We start from the raw sequence: 19,544 nt of genomic DNA, 5'->3' as shown, positions 1-19,544 counted from the left end.
GAGCTCAAAGCTCAGCGCTGTTTTGCTGGCATTAGCGTTCAGCTCAGTCATGTTCACGCAGGACCCGCTTTTCACAGGCCGCTGGTCTGAGCTGCGAGGCATGAGAGACACGGAGACAGAAAATACAAGGGGACGGAAAAGTAAGCAAGACATAGGGGGAGGACGGGAGGAATAATGAGAGGCATAAAGAGGAGATTGTGAGAAGTTAAGAGGGTTAGATAATGAGAGAGAGAGGGATAAGAGAGGGAGAGTGAGTGAGAGAGGGAGAAAATGCAGATCTAGGTCAGCGAGGCAAAGCAGTCAACAGACGAGTGGAGGAAGGGATGAAGAGGCCTGAGAGGCTCAAAGCTCCTCGCTCTGAATGGGACGGATCGGGGAGAGCGTGGGTCATCCTGACGAGAAAGAAAGAAAGATGACAGAGTTATTTTCATGCTGAGTGAAATCAGCTTTTTTTCCCTTTATTTTTTATTTTCAGGGCTGCGGCAAACACATGTTTTCATTTTCGATCAAATGAACAGTTCAGCAATTTAGGAAATGTGCTTACGCTGCAAAAACCCAGCCCTCAAAAACAGGACAAAAAAGCAGCAAAATGCAAGAATTTTGACTTTAAATGGGCAAAAAAACTAAAAAGTGAGTAGTGCGGACAGACTGGAAACAAGGACATTTGTTTGGGTACAAAGAAAATCATGTCAGTGATGATCAAACTTCACAGTTCTGGAAATTTTGGTTTCAAGTTACTCAGAACCGGTGATTGTGCAACGCTCTAACATAAAAACTGCCTAATAAGCAGATATCTCATACAAAAAACAAGCACGTTACTTTGATTTATGATATTTCATCTCACTTAGATTCACTTATTGCAGTGTATCTGCTTTCGCGCACAGAGTTTGATGAGAAGACTGTTGACACTCTCATATCTGTGCACTGAGTGTGGAGCCGGAGTCAGGAAGCAATAACGTTAGCTTAGCTTAGCATAAACTGGAAGCAGGGGGGGAAACAGCGAGCTATCTAAGCTGGTTCTGTCCGATGTTAAAAGAAGCTCACTCTGAAGCTCACTAATTAACACATACCATCTTTTTTTATGTGTGCACAAACAGACATGTAGAAACAATCATTTGTTTGTTTTCGGGGGTTTTAGCTGGAGTTAGCCTACATGCTACTGTTTCTTGACAAACAACAGTGACTTAAGTGACCACAGTGTTTTGTGTTAATTATTGAGCTAAACATGTGCTAGCAGCCATATTTTTGTGCATTAAAACCCAGGCTAGCTGTTTAGCCCTGTTATTAGTCTGTATGCTAAGCTCGGCTAACCTTCTCCTGGCTCCATCTCCATGCTTACCACACAGATGTGAGCGTGGCATTGTTCTTCTCATCAAACTCCCGGCAAGAAAGCAAATAAGTAAATGAGTTTATTTCCTTCCTTTGTACGAGTTCCCAGAGCTTAAGATAACGTCTTCAAATTGCTTTGTGCTTTGTTGCAAATATTTGTCATTATATCTTGATAAACAACTGGCGATTAGACAGTTCATTGACTGATGGTCTCCGCACTCTCTCATCTTTGTCCCCTTGAATTGTTTTATTAGCATTGTCACACCCATTATCCCATTAACTGCTTTGGAAATGCTATTTTAGTTGACATTCATATAACCAAGACCCACCCCGCCCCGTCTTTAATTTGCAAATAAATGAACAGGGAGAGGACGAAGAAGCGAGAGATGAAGATGAGCAGACAGTGCTAATTCCTTTCTGTTGCTCCTTTCACACTTGGTCATTTAATAAGGCTGGATGTCATTACTGCTGGATGGAGGGAGGTTGTCGGGTGGCTCCGAGTAATGAATCTTTATCCAGCTCCGACGATGCCCGTGTCCGATATCTATTTGACATGTTCTCGCTCTCTCGCTCTGGCTCCCTCCATCATCGCTTCATGTCTCTGTGTGCACATGTGTGGGTGTTTGCAAGAGTTCTTCTGTCTGCGCGAGCAGCGGAAATAAAGGCCGATCTTTTTACGTTTTCTGTGCGTGCGCGTCTCTGTGAGTGTATGTGTCAGTTTCTGGTTTGTAAGTGGCTGTAATTCCTTTGTTGCTCTCCAACAAAGCCGGTCCTTGTGCTCGTGGAATTGGGGCAGTCTGATCCTAATGAGAAATCCCTGTTCAATCTTTCCAGCTCTTTTACTCTCACAGAATCTGCACTGTGTGTGTGTGCGTGCGCGCACGTGTGTGTGCGTGTGAGAAAAAGAGAGACTGATCACACTGTTCAACCATCCAGTGGTGCTTAGTTTGCATTGTGCCGCGCCGGATTGTGACACAATGAATTATCATATTAAAACCCTAACTTTCTTTCAGCAATAAATCAGCGAGTTCAAAAGTTTTTTAATTCCGGAGGAGCTGTTTAATGAGAAATTTAACTCATGGCTTTAAATTCCACTCATTCAGGGACCTCAGCTGATGTTAACATATTGCCAGTCATCTTGTGGGAACCCAAGTGTAGAGTTTTGTTCCTGCTTACGGCTCACAGAGCGCCGTTACTTCCTCAACTCAACGCAAACTGCGGTGACTTTGAAGCACGGGATGAAAGAAAGGTTTAAAAAGGTTCATGTACATGTAATACTCAATCATTAAATCAGCATTTATTTAGAATTTGACGCCCAGTAGAAGTAAAAGCATCACCTTATGACTCTAATGGAGATTTAATCATCATTATATTGACCGCTGACTACTTCATGAAATGCAAGTGTTGAGGAAAAGTAAGCTATTGAGCCGCCGACATTATTTTGCAGTTAATAACTATATTGAATAACCTCCAACTCCCAAGCTATTCATCAAGTAAAGTGAGTTTTGGTGAGCCTGCGACTACGATTGATCTGTTAAACCGAGAGAGTGTGAGGGTGACTAATGGCCAGTGGCGGGATGCAGAGATGCTGCTGTTGCTGTGAAATCACTCCTGCAAGAGAACCGCAAAGCTATTGAAACCCCCAACTTTCAGCCGTGATGGGCTTCTGTTCTTATTGTCGCATTCCTAGCCTCTGTTTTGGCTGTTTTCGTCGTCAGAGCAGCCCTTCGATTAAAGCCCTCAGGAGGCGCTTTCGAGCCAGACCATTAATGCCATCTGGTTTATAACAGTTCCACCAGGAAAAACAGTCCTGCCCTTGTTTTGAGTATGTGTGTGTGTGCGCTTGGCAATGTGTGTATGTATTTGTTTGTTTGCGCCACTGCTGCTAAGCTGCTCTGCCCAGACTGTAACATGCTAATCAGTTGAGTCCAGACAGGTGGAAGTAATAGCCGTCAGTGGTTTTAGCTTCTGTAGCCCTGTTAGCTTCATTAGCTAATCGCGGCCACAGATGCTCTGTTGCAAACGAACCACTTGGGCCTTCCATTCGCCCTCCAGCTTCCCATCTCCCGGTTCCTCGCCTCCTGGCTCCCCCAGGCGTCTGCCTAGCCTCAATATTACACAACACGGCCAAGTGTCTGGATGGGTATCTGCCTTTGTTTGGTGCTTTCTCCATCTTTCAACCGTGTTTTTGTCTACAGTTTGGCATTTTCGGGGCTTGACGCGTCTTTGATTTGCCGCCATAATGTTTGACCACATAAAGTTTATTCAGATCACTGAAAAGTTTGATGTAAAAATAAGCTTGTAAAGTCACAAACTTTTATTCCCCAATCAAGATTCAATATTCAATCAGGGACTTTTTGTGTTTTAGAGAAATAGTTGATCAGTTTGGGAGCAATAGCAGTTTATAATCTAGTATTTCGGTGTTGGGGTGTTTATATCTTCAGTTGTGCCTTAAAAAACTCGAGGCTACATGTTGTGTTTGTCGTTTCTTGGACTGGATCACCTTTGGGAAGTCATGTTTACGACACACATCTGTGCATGCACTGCATTTTTCTGAGAAAACTCCTTCAAGGACACTTACATTTTGTTTTTTTTGTCTCCCTCTCCTTTCCCTCTTTCACCAGGGTCGCCATGTTAAGACAGGGCAGCTCGCAGCCATCAAGGTCATGGATGTCACCGGGGTAAGACACACACACACACACACACACACACACACACACACATACACACACGCATGCACTCTCGCACTCACACACACACACGCACCCACGCACAGCAAATCATCTCAAGTGATTATACCACCGTCGACCGTGTCATCTAATTATAAGAGATGAGTCAGTGCTGGTGCGCGTGTGTGTGTGTGTGCGCACTGCACGCACGTGTGCATGTGATGTGGCAGAGAGGAAATGAGGACAGGCCTATTGCCATGGTAATATTAGCTGGAGGTATTAGGACAGCAGCGTGGTCTCAGGCGTGTCTGTAAAGCAGGAGGGAATCTCAGCTATATTTAGAGATCCTCTCACCCGACGCCTCGCTGTCAGCGCTCAGCTGCCAGCAAAACAATGGAGGACTGCAGGAATGAGGCAACAAAGGAGCGGATGAGTGAATGAACGGCGGCATGAATGAATGATTAAGGAAATGAGAATATGCAGGTGTGTGCGGATGAAAGACTGAGCACTCAGGAATGGAAGTGTGAACAATGAATAAACAGAAAATATGAATGAGTGTGTTTGAGTAAATCTGCTTAAATGAAATAAAATTGTATTAAATTAATGAAAATTAACGCAAAAACTGCCAATAAATGAGCTGCTGCTGTACAAAATCAGCTTAATAAAGCAAGTGTTTTTGTTTTCGGGGCTGATGAACAATAAATTGAAGTAATCAATGCATAATTTCCTGACACTGTGCCTAATGAATAAGAAATTACATTTTTAAGTAACCAACTGCCACCATAACGACTTGTTTCAAACAACCGCTTCTGGCTTTGTGGCAGTCACCCCCGAAAACGAAAGCAATTAAAAAGTAATGCTGTTATTGTGGAATATTTAGAGCCCAGCTGTGGGCTCTGCAGCAACAGTTTTCAGAATTTAAATGGATTGGAAATGCAAATCCGTCAACAACTTCATTCCTTTTGCTCCATCGCCATCCTATTAAGATGTTGGAGGGGTCACAAATAGAGGTCGCGGTTTAACGCCTGTTGATTTTTCTCTCCTCGTTTGTGTGTGCGTGTGTGTGTCAGGATGAGGAAGAGGAGATTAAAGCGGAAATTAACATGCTGAAGAAGTACAGTCACCACCGGAACATCGCCACCTACTACGGAGCTTTCATCAAGAAAAACCCTCCTGGCATAGATGACCAGCTATGGGTACGCCATTATTCGTGTGTTTTCGTGTGCGTGTGTGCCACAGTCTGCGTTTGTGTGTGTGAAATGGAGTGTGACGCCAAGAGAAGATGGCTGCGGCCTGTCAGAGCGACACAGCGCGACATAAAGGAGCGACTTTCCATTTTTCGCTGTTGCATTCATGTGAAAGATGTGAGTGTGTCGTTTGTGGCTGCAGGTTTGTGTGCGTTGGAATATTTCTATACGTAACGTGTGTGTGTGTGAGTGTGTGTGTGAGATATAAAGCGTATGAATGAGTGTGTGGCTGGCTGGCTGCTGCAATAAATCATGTGTTAACGTGATCTGAGGGAGCTCTCTCTTCTCTGATCCTGTAGCATTCATCACATAACAATGAGAGGACACACAAACACATGCATACACACACAGCAGCCGCATCCACCGCCTGCATAATTCCCCTTAACTCAACAGCCTGTGTTCCCCGTGTGTCAGTGCGTGTGTTAACGAGCGCGCAGCGTGAGCTGTGTGCTTCCTGCTTTGACATGCATCCCTTCATGTTTACGCATATATGAGTGTGTTTCTTTTGTCTCTGCGTGTGCGAGCGCACACTCGCTCCGCCTGGACGAGAGGGGTCGGCTATTACTCTCCAGCTTCCTCTCGCTCTGTAATCCAGAGCGATGATGAGGGGAGCTTGACGCCGAGCCAGAGCTGACCAGCTGAACTTTTGCCTGCATATCTGTGGGGATGTAATTCTGGGAGGGATGAGCGAGGACAGCGGGAGGCAGCTGAGGGTGGACAGAATGGACACATTGTGTTTGGGTCAAGAGATGGACTTGATTCATTCATGTCGTCTCGTGACCCCGTTGAGTCAGTTCACGCACTAGTTTCTCTAATCTCTGTGGGGTGTGACGGGACATGGCTGCTCATGTGTGCTGTGATTATGGGTACTGTGTATTTTCTGTATGAGATGCTTCTTATTATTTTACAGTTGAAGTTCTTATTTAAATACAGCTGCTGTTAATCAATCAGTGGATTGAAAAGTGCGATAGAAATGGAGTCCACTCACCCATTTAGAAATAAAAACACACAAAAAAAACTAGTGCTGTCAATCGATTAAAATAGTTAACTCGCGATTAATTCACGCTTGACATCCACACAAACCGGTAGCCTACTCTCTTACAGCTAGCGAGCAGACAAGCCCAAACACGTGTTTTGCTATTGTTTTGTTTCCGGTTTACAGTCGGATCCTGTAGTTTTTGTACGTTACCAGCAGTGGCCACAGCTTATAAAAAACTACAAGTTCACTAGGTCACAAAGAGCGTTAATCTCGCAATTAAAAAATTACGCCATTAAAATTGATTTGCATTAATGTGTTAATAACGCGATATTTTTGACAGCACTAAAAAAACATATTAACCTTAAATTAGGAAATGTATTAAGCCAAATATGCATAAATAAACCTGCTGCAACAGAAACATTTCCTTTAGTTTCTAGATATATTATATAGTTTTTGCATATTTGCCAATATACAGTCCAGTACTGATCTATATCTGAAATAAACTCATGCCGGCATGTAGTTTTGGTCTGTCGTAGTAACTGTCAGGCTCTTGTACTTTGATAATATGATTAGGTACAAGGTGAAAAAAGAAATTTCTGTTTGTTGTTAATTCATCTATTAAAATGTGGGAAAAGATTTCCCCCAATGACTGTGACTGCTTACGAGCTCCCTGACTATCTCAGTAACCTGTTTTTCGGGCTTGTTTGGAACAGATCCTGGACCAGATTGCTTTCTTTTTGCAGAACAATGAATAACCGACCTCGTATGTTTGCAGCTGGTCATGGAGTTCTGTGGAGCCGGCTCAGTGACAGACTTGATCAAGAACACCAAGGGCAACTCGCTGAAGGAGGAATGGACCGCGTACATCTGCCGAGAGATTCTCAGGGTAAGACGCCGTGTGGCCAAAAGCACTGGCATCGCTTAATCCCATATCTGAGAGAGAGATTATGGTATGTGAATGTTGAAGAGTCAGACAAAGATCCCTCTGAACGCATCCCAGGTGAAAAAATATTAGATCATACTTTTTGAAGAATGTACTAAGTACATTTGAGTAATACTTGAGTATACAGTTTTAAATTGGCACAACTTTCTACAAACGTAAAGTGTAATGAAGTTTACACACCAGCGAATGATTAATCACGTGATTTATGGAAAATAACGTTCTCAAACTCTCAGTGTTATGGCTGAATTTAGCGGTTCAGGTCAGGATTAAGGCTCTAGCTTTTATTTCTGTTTTTCCTTCACTTTATGTGACAGTTCTTAAAATTTTCCAACTTGCAACCAAGAGCTGATTCACATCCTTCCGCAGCACAACAAGACACGACAACTGTGAATCAGCGGAGAAGTTCAGATAATCACATAAACGCAGTCATAAGATAAACGCGTCCTCGTTTTTGTTCCACATTTACCGTCGTTCTCGTTTGTTTTATGCTTTGGTTCCTCAAACCGCTTCCTCCTCCTTGCACAGGTACCGGTACGATAATGACTGAAGCCTCAGTGTTAAAGAACAGCTGTCAAGTCAAAACACAGGTTCAGTCACAGCTTCCGTCATTGCTGCTGACACACGAGTCGACTCGACCCGCAGGGAGTCGACTGTCACTGCAGCTGAAAACAAGTCCCCGCTGGCTCAATTAAAACCAGGGTTTATGCCATAAAATACATATATTTTAAAGCATTCTGTAGTTTCAAAATGTTACACTTCTTATGAACAAATCACCTTTTTCAAATACTGATTGAAGAACTTGAGGCAGCAAACTTTGCCATCATTTCCCTCTAATTTCATGCAATAGCTTTTCGTCTTCGGCGCTCTCGGCTCGTCGGCGTCTTATCGCGGACTCGGACCTGCTCTTTGACAGGCGTCGCCGGTTGTTTTTGTTCCATGACATCTGTGTTTTTGAAGTGATATGAATCTCCCACATTCTATCTCTGCGATCTGGTATTGTGCGTTTCTCGTGCTGAGGGCTGTCGCCTCAAACAGAGGGCGGCGGTATCGCTGCATCTCGTCAGTTACCTGCAGCGCCGCTCTGAACTGAGGCAACAATGGCTTCCTTTCATCCGCTTTTATTTCTCTCCTCACCCCTCGTCTCTCGTCCTCTTTCGTTCGCTCTCTGCTTCCTCTCATCCCGCTCTCATTCAGTCTTCCCCTCTTTCTCTCTGTCCGTCTCTGTCCATGCACATTTTGTCTCCCGTCTTCCTCTTTGTCTTCCCTCTGTCCCTTCTAACATTTTCACCCCCTGTCTCAGCTGTCTCACATTACTCTGCGTTCAGCTTCGCTAAAATAAGAATTCTTAAAGTTTCAAAGCATAAATACCTGACATTTTACTGCATTTTACTCGGTTTTAACATGTAGCAAGAACGATTTCCAAAATCTATTGATTACTTTGAGACAACATGCATAATATAACAATTAAAGATTCGTTCATTGGTTCATTGATTTTCCTGACAAAGAGATTAAATAGTTACAGACAGGCGATGCTGAAAATAATCCACTTCAGATGATGGATTTTGCTCAAAAATTGGTGACCAAATGCTGCTGCTATCTCCCTCTAGGGCACCTACAACTACTTAGACTAATGATAGTACTTCTGCTGCTTTCTTCCTTGTAAGGGAGAGGTCAGAGGTCAAGGTCAGCCACACAGTCGCAGCCAAGGAGCTGCTTCTCCTCTCAATGTGAAATGAGCCCTTTCTGTCATTTTACCAATAATAATAACCATCAGCATGACTTGGCTCTTTGCTGCTGCGGCGTTCCTTCACTGTCTGTCTCCGTCTGCAGGGTCTGACTCATCTCCATCAGCACAAGGTCATCCACCGAGACATCAAGGGACAGAACGTCCTGCTGACGGAGAACGCAGAGGTCAAACTAGGTCAGTCTGTCACCAAACCCCACTTGACAAAGTGGCTTTAGGATTGGGAGGGCAGGAGGAGGTGTAAAGTTTCACATGGCTCAGAGGTGTGTGTGTGTGTGTGCGCGCGCGCGTGCGTGTGGCTTTTCTTTCTTCTTTTATGCTGAATACCAGCCTACTCATCTCTCTGTAGCTCTGCCACCGTCCGTGGTGCAGATTGCTGAAGAAGGAACTCTCTCTCTCTTTTTCGCTCTCCCGCTAAAGCCCAATGGGGAGGGGATTATAAAGTGTGTGTGCGTGTGTTTTTGTAAATCGGGCAAGCCATTGTGGGTTGGGTAATTCGTTCCTGTTTAGAGTCCATTATCGAATTCAGTAAAGCCCACTGGTGTGCCTGTGCATCAGCACGCACACAGTGAAAAACAAACGTTTAAGTACTTTGCAGACTATATCCTGAAGTATTGTACGTGTGTGTGTGTGTGTGTGTGTGTGTGTGTGTGTGTTTGCAGTGGACTTTGGCGTTTCAGCCCAGCTCGACAGAACCGTAGGACGGAGGAACACGTTTATCGGGACGCCATATTGGATGGCACCGGAGGTCATCGCCTGTGACGAGAACCCCGACGCCACGTACGACTTCAAGGTGCGCCAGCAGCCTCGCCTCCGCTGAGGATGTGCGTCGTGCTTTTTGTGGTCAGCCTGAATATTAACGCGCTGTGTCTCTGTCATTGCAGAGTGATTTATGGTCACTGGGAATCACGGCAATAGAGATGGCCGAAGGAGCTCCGCGTACGTACCCAATCATTAACCCACACCTCTGCTGCGCATCCATTTTTAGCGCTGCTGCATTAGATCACTGTAATCAGGAGGCGGATCGTTTTTCAGTCCAGGCCAACGCGACTCATCTGTAGCCATAAGTTTCTGTGAAAATCTGCCCAAGCTCCAGTCGGTAATTGAGCACAGTAATCTTGAGGACATCGCTTTGTTTTGTCAAGGTTGTTCATTTGTAGTTCCAGTCTGGGACAGTGCTGGGCTGCGTTTTGGGAGAAGGTCTGTAACTGGATGAGGATGTTCCAGTGTGTGCTTCACAAGTTAAACACTTGTATGAGCGTGCAAACACAAAGCAATCGCATAAACTAGGAGGCCAGCAAATGTCAGTCATGTGGCTCACAGAGGATGAAGTAAAAGCTGTGAAAGCATTCAGGGCTTTTATTCTGGTTATCATTTCCAGCTGAACATGATTTAACCCGAAGCTAGCTCAGACAATGTGAAGTTTGAATGTTAAACACCTGAGAGTTACCAGCAGTACATGCACAGCTGCTCATTTGTAAGATTGATAATCAACTTGGGAGTTCTATCAGAAGACGAGCCCTCGGTGGGTGCGCAAAACTACTCGATTGTTATCAGTATTGACAGCGTGTATTGATCAGGTGAGGGCTAACTCCAGCTGGCTTTGACTATATGCCATGATAACGTTTAGCACAATTAGCTAGAAGCAGTCACCTTAACTCACCATGTTTGGTCCCTGATTTCTGACTCCTTAGCGCTGTGTGACATGCACCCAATGAGAGCCCTCTTCCTCATCCCGCGCAACCCCGCCCCGAGACTCAAGTCAAAGAAGTGGTGAGTGTGTATCTCCATAACTTCCTTAGCCATGCGGATCATTCAAAACAACGCTGTCAGAGGGATAATCAGTCCAGACATGCGCAGGATGACAGCATTTCACTCGCTTCAGGTCCAAGAAGTTCCAGTCGTTCATAGAGAGCTGCCTGGTGAAGAGCCACAGCCAGAGACCCAGCACAGAGCAGCTCCTCAAACACCCGTTCATCAGAGACCTGCCCAACGAGAGGCAGGTCCGCATCCAGCTGAAGGACCACATCGACCGCACCAAGAAGAAACGAGGAGAGAGGGGTGAGGAGGAGCAGCTGTAGACGTATGGATTTAAATGCAGATGCACGCTAATTGCAGTGATGATACTGATATGACACAGTTCTTTGAAAGCTACTGGTGTGTCTCTTCACAGCGCTACTAAACAAACTCACGCTTTTAATAAACAAGTCCGTCATTAGTTGGCCTTTTTCCATCACGCCGTGAGTAACCACGCTCTGATTTCAAGTGGCACGCAGTGTTTTTTCACACAACAGCAGAGCAGGGCAACGACTCGGTTACCTTGCTGAGGAGCTGGAAGTGTGATGCCTGTCACCCGTCACTCTTCGTCTCGCAGCTCAACGTGGCCGCTCCTTCCTGTAGCGTTACTCCCAGCAATATTTAAAGCGTGTCAGTAAAAACCCTTTGATACGATGTGTTTTCTGTGACCATTTCACAATAAAAGCCACCCCGTGCTTTTAATGTGAAGCAGCAACAGTAGGAAATGCTGCTAGATTACAGCCTTTTATTTCCTATGGCGGACTCAGCTGCTGGCAGTGACAATAAATACATAGACATGTGAAACGGAGGGCAAGGACCTCCACAATTTAGCTGACTGAAGCAGCGTATTTGGTCTTGACAGTCACAGAATCAGACTCCGGAGAAAAGATCTAAATACACTGAAGAGTAGAATCAAAATCAGGGTTCGATTTTATGAGAAAATCTTAAGGATTACGAAGTCAAAGTGCATCTGATTCAACTGTTACCTTCAGTGTGGCTGAAATATTGTCGCAGGCCCACACAGATACACACACAAACTCAAAGAACAAAAATGGCCGCAAGGGTGAGGTGTGATCCGCTTTCAGATGTAGACAAATTCTCACACACGTGTGCCGTCACATTCGTGGTTTTCGGCGAGTCGGGAAGTGAAAGTGACAGACATCCATTCGGCTCCACCTCGACAGGCAAACACACACTCCGTCAGTCAGGAGCGATAGACTGACGCTCGCGCACAGAGCCGCGGCAGTAAGAGCCGCATTAACCGCTTGAAGAAACAACATACTGCGGGGGGACGTCGTGATGATGTATAGAAATGTCTTGTCATTGTAGAGACTGTGGCTTCCTCCAGCTGTCACTTTGTCACATTCGGAGGACAGGTCCGGGCGGATGTGTCTCCGTGAGAGCCGGGCAGCGTCTGCACCCGTTTGACTGAAAGAGCTGCGAGCTAATGTTCCCCACCTCGCTACACACAGTAAAATTACAATTTATACTCTTATTCAAAGCGCTAAAAGAAAGTGCCTTGAAGGAGTGAGGATCCGGGAACGCCGAAATCGTGAGCAGTTTAGTAATGCTCCCAGATAGTTCAAATGAAAAATGGCTTTGCTCGCTGCTGGTTATTACCTTACTCTGCTTTATTCTGTTCTCTTGTTTTTATTATTTAAATGTCCCTGTGTCCATCAGATGAGACAGAGTATGAGTACAGTGGCAGTGAAGAGGAGGATGAAGAAAGAGACATGGGGGAACCCAGGTCAGCGTCTTCACAGATCCACATACACATAACCACAAAGCACATTTTGACATCTCCTCGCTGACTCAAAACCATCGTCGCTGCTGCTCCCTTCCCAGCTCCATCATCAACATCCCAGGCGAGTCGACCCTGAGGCGGGACTTCCTGCGCCTCCAGCTGGCCAATAAGGAGCGCTCGGAGGCGCAGCGGCGGCAGCAGCTGGAGCAGCAGCAGAATGAGGAGCACAAGCGCTTGCTGTTGGCTGAGAGACAGAAACGCATCGAGGAGCAGAAGGAGCAGAGGAGGCGGCTGGAGGAGGTAAGCGATAGGAGGCATTGACCGTGACCTTTGACCCCAGTGATTGTAGTTATATGCAGCAGCTTGTATAAAAAAATCATTTATAACATCCCAAATTTACCTCCAGTGATTATACCAGATATGGGATAATTTAGATTTTAAGAAAACTTAAATTCACGTGCTCTCAACAGGTCGTTTGCACATGACGTCACGTCACTCTTTTGTGGTGTGAACTGCAGATGGAGGGCAGGAAGTGATTTTCTGCATAGGATGCACTGTAACACACACTCCCATTGCCTTTGTTTTCCCTTGTTTACAGTTGCTCAAATCAATCAAACCGCAAGGAGCTTTTATTGAGTACCAAAAGCTGTCGTTCAAGGGTGAGAAATGCAAGAAATTGATCGAGAAACACAGGAAAAAAAGGGCATTAACAGTTTCACATAAGACAGGTGAATGTAAATTATGCACCCTGTCTTGTTTCGTGACAATCCACAACCTCAACTGTAAATGTCAACATTCAGGACTGCGGCGCTGAATGTTTGTTCTAGGTTAATCCACGGGACAGTCGAAGCTGCGCTCCCTGGCAAAAACAAACCAAATGACATCAGTGTCATCCAAGGAGCACCTTGGTACAGAACCCGTGGACCCAACCGCTAACAAAAAAGCTGAACGCCTCCGTACTTTTGTCCATTTTCATTTGGTTTCTAGAGCAGAAAGACGTCTGAAAAATCCTCTTCATAACGTCAGGGTCACATCCAACATATGTTATGCAATTATCTGTTTTTTCCTTTCTCTCCTAATTGCATCTAAACTCTAAACTTTGCTCCATCTCGTCCATCGCAGTTTTCACTTCCTGCCCTCCATCTGGATTTAACGTCACGTGACCGCAAACAACCTCTATATTCAAGCGCCCAAAGCCAAAAGAAGCCCTCTGTTTGGCTCTTCTTGCTCTCTACTTTCAATCGTTAGAGGCTATAGCAAAGCTGTACAGACACACACACACACACACACACACACACACACACACACACACACACACACACACACACACACACACACACACACACACACACACACACACACACACACACACACACACACAGCCTTTCCCCAGTGTCCCTCTCTTAGTTCCAGAGAGCAGGCTTACAGAAAGAAATCCTCAGCCCATAATCTGTGCGCTCTCTCTGGGTTCCCACCAGGACTTGCCTCCCAATGCACGGCTAAGCACCATGACTTGACTCAACTAACATGACCCCTCCACTCAGGGCCAAGCGTGTGTGTGCGCGAGAGCAAATGTGTGTTTGTGTGTTGTGTGAAGGTGCATCAGAGCTTCGGGGCATTTCTTAGTTCGTGTGAAGACACAAACTGTCGACTCATTGCGTTGTGACCCTGAATCGTCTCGTGCTCCTGTTCTCCTCGCAGCAACAGCAGCGGGAGCGCGAGCTGAGGAAGCAGCATGAGAGGGAACAGAGGAGGCGCTACGAGGAAATGGAGCAGCTCCGTCGAGAGGAGGAGAGGAGGCACGCAGAGAGAGAACAGGTCCGTACGCCTGTTGTAGTATTGTATTAAAAGATTATTACTGTATGCGGACGGACAGCGTGGTGCCACAGAAATCTGTAACACCGCGACAACTCGAGTCCAGAATCCCTCATTTGCCCTTAAACTTTCTGTTGTTTTCTGTTTCTTTTTATGGCAACATCTTCCCCCGTCTTCCTGACTCACTCTGATTCTGCTTGTCTCCTTAAATTACCTCAGAGGCGTGTTTTCCTCATGTTTTTTTTTCTTTTTCAAGGATTCCAGTTTCAGGCGCACAGAACTTGGACGTTTTTAATCTGATGATACATTGTTTTTCTGTGCTCGTGGCTCCGTCCTCATGTGGAGTTTTTAGGTCACTTTCTTCTTCTCGGCTCCTGGATCTTAAATACTGCTGCCTTCTTTCACTCTGATTATGTCTATATTTTGTCTCGCTGTTAATCAAACATTATTGCATTATGTTAAATGTTGCACAAAATAAAATGCAAGAAGATTTTTCTCCACTGGTAGGTTTAAAGTGAATAAACTCCCTGAATTTTAACAACAGATCCAAAAGAAAAGTGTCGTGAGAGACTATTAAGTTTGGAAAAGCTGTCAGCTGTTCCCAGAGGATTAAACTCAAGCTGTACCAATATTATGTATTATAAGGCTCCAACTAATGGCTGGTCTGCCACAATATAGGAGCTCCAACGGGTCTGAGGCTGGTCTAATGGGTGCATATTATATGATCTTTCAAAATATCAATATAAAGTCCACTGAAGCCGAGAATGCCCGTGCAGATCACAAGTTAAATATTTCATTTTCTCAAAATAGCAAAGCTCGTTTAGCCACTTCTTGTGAGAATCTTTTCCCTAATGATTTCATATGTGGGTATTTACATTGTGGTGCTTTAAGAAGCAGGCTTACGTCATTGTGGTCAACCTAAAGCAGGTGTGTTACGGTCCAGCAGGCTACAACCAAAAGAAAGGGGAACCTTTTACCCGCACTGGTGGGTGTTTGAATGATATAATAAAACATGTATAGAAATAATGAGACTGAAGAACAGCCTGATGTGTTTAGCTAAGTAATAAGAGCAAATAACCTTTTTTTCCCTGTGATGAGTTATCTGGTTATCTCCAGAATTCTGCCTTGCGTTGTCCGAGATAACCAGATAAATTAACCCGTTTGCACGAGGAAATGAGCTTTGTTATCTCAAGATAACGTGATAATTACCTCATGATCCCCATATAACGGCATTCAAAAATGAATGGCTGTTCTCAGCTTCCATAAAAGACACTGTTGAGTTGCTGAATAATTGTGCAGTGAGATTAAATTAATTTCAACAAACGCCTCTCTGGCTTTATTCATTGCACCTCTATTCATGCAACTCTTGTGCAGAAAAAGTGAAATATTTCCAGGAATGCATAAAAAAACTTGTGATATGATCATTCTGTATCTTTCTCTACGTCTTTCTCCCCTTGTCCTCTCATTGAACCTACTGCTCTGGTGTGTATTTTGTGTCCGTCCTGCTCCCTCTTTATCGCTCTGTTGCTCTCCTCCCACGCCTTTCGAGTGTTTTGGAAAGACATATTCAAGCCTCTTTTTTCTTCCTCTGCCTCTTTGTCATTTTGCCTTTGTAACGCATTACAACAGTTCAAGAACACGGCCTTCTTCGCTTCGCCTGACTCTCATCTTCTCTCCTCATTCACAGCCACCTCAGGAGATTATCTTCTCTATTTCTTTTCCGATCTGTATTTTCTCTCTCTGCCCGTGTTTGCACGTTCAGATTTCCTGATTTTCGGTCTATTTCTATCTTCTTGTGCCGACATGCTGTTCAGGAGTATATCCGTAGACAGCTGGAAGAGGAACAGAGGCAGTTAGAGATTCTCCAGCAGCAGCTACTACAGGAACAGGCGTTACTGCTGGTAACCACAGCCCTCCCATGTGCTACTACTGCTCCCCATCTGTGCTGTGTGCCCCCCAATTCCCCACTGCATGCCCCCGTGTGGCAGCTGTAGAGAGGAACTGACTGTGAGGGAATCCACAGTCTGAGTCACTCAACCTGTTGGCTCCAGATTTGAGGAAAACATGAAGCTGAAACATTGGGCTGCATATCTCTAATGCCTGTGTGGAGTTTATTCAGATCACTGATTGCATGTATAATACCATTAAGATGGCTGGATCTCAAAGGATTCCCCAGGGGGTGCAGGAAAAAAACTGTTTTGTCAGCTGCAATCATGTTGGCTCACACAAGTGAGAAACCCAAGAAAAATGGAGCATTTGTTTTCCACAGAGGGTTTCTGTCGCTGCCCCAGTCTCTTCTAGAGCAACAGTTTTGTGCTTTATCAGTCTGAGGAATTCACAGTATGTCGTGTACAGCTCCTTGCATCCTATTTGAAGGGAAACATATTAAAGGAGAACACTTGGAGAGCCTGCAAGGAAACCTTTTGAGATCCAACCTGTTCAGACTCCAGCCCAAATCTTCCTTCCTTCCCTGCTGCCGTGCTTCGTGCCTCCATCCTCCTTCCCTCTCAGTGCCTCCTTCCTTTCCCCTGTTTAATAAGATTTGCCAAAACCTTATGTCCAGTAATTTCCGAGCCTCCTTTGTCCATCAAGTTGTGATTATAACTGTGAAAAGTGTGTGTTCCAGTTGTCAATACTTGTGGTCATCAGTTCTGTTTTGCATGATTTGGGAATGCGTGACTCGACTTTGACATCAGAAGAAGGCCCGCCTTTCATCTCTGTCCTCCCTCACGTGCTCCCCGTCTCCCTCCAGGAGTACAAACGTAAGCAGATCGAGGAGCAGCGGCAGGCGGAGCGGCTACAGAGGCAGCTCCAGCAGGAGAGAGCCTACCTGGTGTCTTTACAACAGCAGCAGCAGCAGCAACAGCAGCAGCAGCAGCAGGAGGGAAGGCAGGCGGAGAAGAAACAGCTTTACCATTACAAAGACATCATCAATCCTAATGACAAGCCTGCCTGGGCGAAAGAGGTGCGTCACAACATGCATGATGCACAAAGACATGCATGCGATCATGAATATGTGAAGAGTCATGTTCTAAAATGTGCATGTATTGGTGATGATCCCAGTGATTTTGTACACACCCAGTGGCCGTCTTGTGTTGTTCGTATCTTGTCCAGCAGAAGCAGGGTCCTGTGAAGAAAGTTCAATGGAGAAAATGTCGAGACCTCGCTGTTTGAACTGAAGATGCTTGAGAATTACTGCTGCTGCTTCGATAATCTCACTGTGATGTCTGCCTTGTGTGTCTTTGTTGTGTTGCTTACCCTCCTCTGACTCTGACTCCTAGGTCCCGAAGCAGCAGCATGTTCAGGGTAACCCGCCCCACTCCCAACTGCGACATCATCAGTCATTCAACCAACCGGCTTCATCTGCTGGCTCTCATGGCCAACACAGAGCTCAAGCCCCTAGGCGAACCCCATCCCATGGTGCCCAGCTCCTTTCCCCTCAACTCCCTCATATTCGCATTTCACTAGACCCTGGAGAACCCTTAGATCCTGGGCTGAAGCAGGAAATAAGTCAGCAGGTCAGAGAGTTCAGGGCTCAGAAACTTAGCCAGAGGGGACGCAGCCCAGGACCCATCCGAGAACCCAACCAGGCTTCTAGCCAAGGGCACAATAAGGCACCTAGTCATAAAGAGCATTCTAGTCAAGGGCCAGTCAGCCAGTCCAATCCAGTACCCAATCCTTATCCTCTGGGGCCAGGTGATCAAAAAGAGAAGCCTAGAGACAGGCCTCTCTCTGCCCCCAGTCAGGCAGCCATCCAAGGGCTAATGTCTGCAGACCCACATCTTAAGGTCCTTCAGCCTTATCCTCAGTCCCCCGGACAGGTCCAGAAACCCCACTCTGGACCTAACCCTGTTTTCAACCCTGTGGTCAAACTGGTTAGTGGCTATCCGCGTGCCAGGTCGCACTCGCCTCGCTGTAGAATAGATGTAGAAGTAGATCCGGAGGATCAGGGAGGGTGGCAGAACGGGATGAGGCCGGCCGTCAGCCACGAGAGTTTTATGGTGCCCTCAGACTGGAGGGTCACAGCATTTGACCCAGCTGCCCCCCTCTCTCCATCCTTCCCTGACAGTGCCCTCCACTCTGCCCTGCCTAGACAGAGAAACTCCTACTCACCTGCCTCCAACAGGGGCAATTTTCTTCAAGTCCCTGATAACAATCACTGTCTTTTCCCTACTTCTGTTACAGATAGAAGAGGGTGGATAGGGGGGCACAATGCAGTAAGAGGTAGCTCCTCTATGTGTGACCTTAGTGCCTCTGCCCCGGCTGACTTACTCAAATACAACCTGGCTGAGGTCAGGAAAATTAGTAGTCAGTCCTCTCTTTGCTGGCCCTCAAGCTCTCCAACCACTCCAGCTCCTTGGTTGTGCGTTTCTCCTAGCACCTCTCCAAAAAACTCACCCTCCACATCCCCCACATCCCCAAGCTCTTGGTCCACCAGCACCCTGTCCCCTCCGTTTTCTCCTGACAACCCTGTGTCCAACAGTGCCCCAGAATCTCAATCTATCCACACCCACCTCTTCCTGCCCGACCATGCCTCCTTTCCCCTCCTCATCTCACCAGCCTGTAGCCCTCAACGTTCCCCGTGTGGCTCCCCCTTCGGATCTCAGGCCCAGATCTGCATCAGATCTGTTGGAATGGAGTGCTAGACCCTTGTCTGAAGCTGACATGTATAAATGTATAGAAACACATACACATTTTTCTACTTCTATAATTGTAACTGACATAATGTTTTCCCTTGCCCAAATTCCAATCTTAACCACAGTAAACTCAGCTGCACTCCAGCCCTTCTGGACATTGTACCTTGTGTCACCTTCACTACTGGTCATGACAGCATGAAGGTGTTGGCACACACACATCTTTCATGGCTCCAAATTTAGTTAGAAATGTGTACTTGATATCCATCCATCCATTGTCTATACCCGACCATCCCTTTTGGGGTTGCAGGGGGGCTGGAGCCTATCCCAGCTGTCATTGGGCGAGAGGCGGGGTACACCCTGAACCGGTCACCAGTCGATTGCAGGGCAACATACAAAGACCTACGAACAATTAAGAGTCACCAATTAACCTAATGAGCATGTTTTTGGTCTGTGGGAGGAAGCCGGAGTGCCCAGAGAGAACCCACGCATGCACGGGCATGCAACGTAAAACTGTAGTCCAAACATATTTCTTCAATGGCCACAAATCAAACATCTACTACCTCTTTATGAAAACTCAGCCTGAGCTCAACCCTAAAACCAAGTATCAACCTTCAAACAGCTACTGTCTCAAATCAGTCCT

The 19,544-nt window shown here is 45.9% G+C and overlaps 1 protein-coding gene across 17 annotated transcripts in view; it reads left to right on the top strand.

The window, feature by feature from the left end:
* Nucleotides 1–19,544, top strand: part of LOC139342750 (TRAF2 and NCK-interacting protein kinase-like) — a 60,831-nt gene that overhangs the window by 26,197 nt on the left and 15,090 nt on the right. For 6 of the 17 annotated variants that reach the window (XM_070980018.1, XM_070980017.1, XM_070980014.1 and 3 more), the window contains exons 3-15: nucleotides 3,954–4,010; nucleotides 5,069–5,194; nucleotides 7,000–7,110; nucleotides 8,998–9,088; nucleotides 9,574–9,704; nucleotides 9,796–9,850; nucleotides 10,606–10,684; nucleotides 10,797–10,972; nucleotides 12,389–12,455; nucleotides 12,554–12,752; nucleotides 14,154–14,270; nucleotides 16,082–16,168; nucleotides 17,020–17,232. In XM_070980018.1, the coding sequence (XP_070836119.1) occupies nucleotides 3,954–4,010; nucleotides 5,069–5,194; nucleotides 7,000–7,110; nucleotides 8,998–9,088; nucleotides 9,574–9,704; nucleotides 9,796–9,850; nucleotides 10,606–10,684; nucleotides 10,797–10,972; nucleotides 12,389–12,455; nucleotides 12,554–12,752; nucleotides 14,154–14,270; nucleotides 16,082–16,168; nucleotides 17,020–17,232 (1,509 nt within the window). Of the gene's footprint in view, nucleotides 1–3,953; nucleotides 4,011–5,068; nucleotides 5,195–6,999; nucleotides 7,111–8,997; nucleotides 9,089–9,573; nucleotides 9,705–9,795; nucleotides 9,851–10,605; nucleotides 10,685–10,796; nucleotides 10,973–12,388; nucleotides 12,456–12,553; nucleotides 12,753–14,153; nucleotides 14,271–16,081; nucleotides 16,169–17,019; nucleotides 17,233–17,548; nucleotides 18,143–19,544 lie in introns of all 17 variants that reach the window. The other 11 variants (XM_070980020.1, XM_070980019.1, XM_070980015.1 and 8 more) reach the window with 3 other exon arrangements.

The sequence above is a fragment of the Chaetodon trifascialis genome, chromosome 14, assembly GCF_039877785.1.
Source record: "Chaetodon trifascialis isolate fChaTrf1 chromosome 14, fChaTrf1.hap1, whole genome shotgun sequence".
Classification (NCBI taxonomy): domain Eukaryota; kingdom Metazoa; phylum Chordata; class Actinopteri; order Chaetodontiformes; family Chaetodontidae; genus Chaetodon; species Chaetodon trifascialis.
This window is presented reverse-complemented; position numbering and strand designations above follow the sequence as displayed.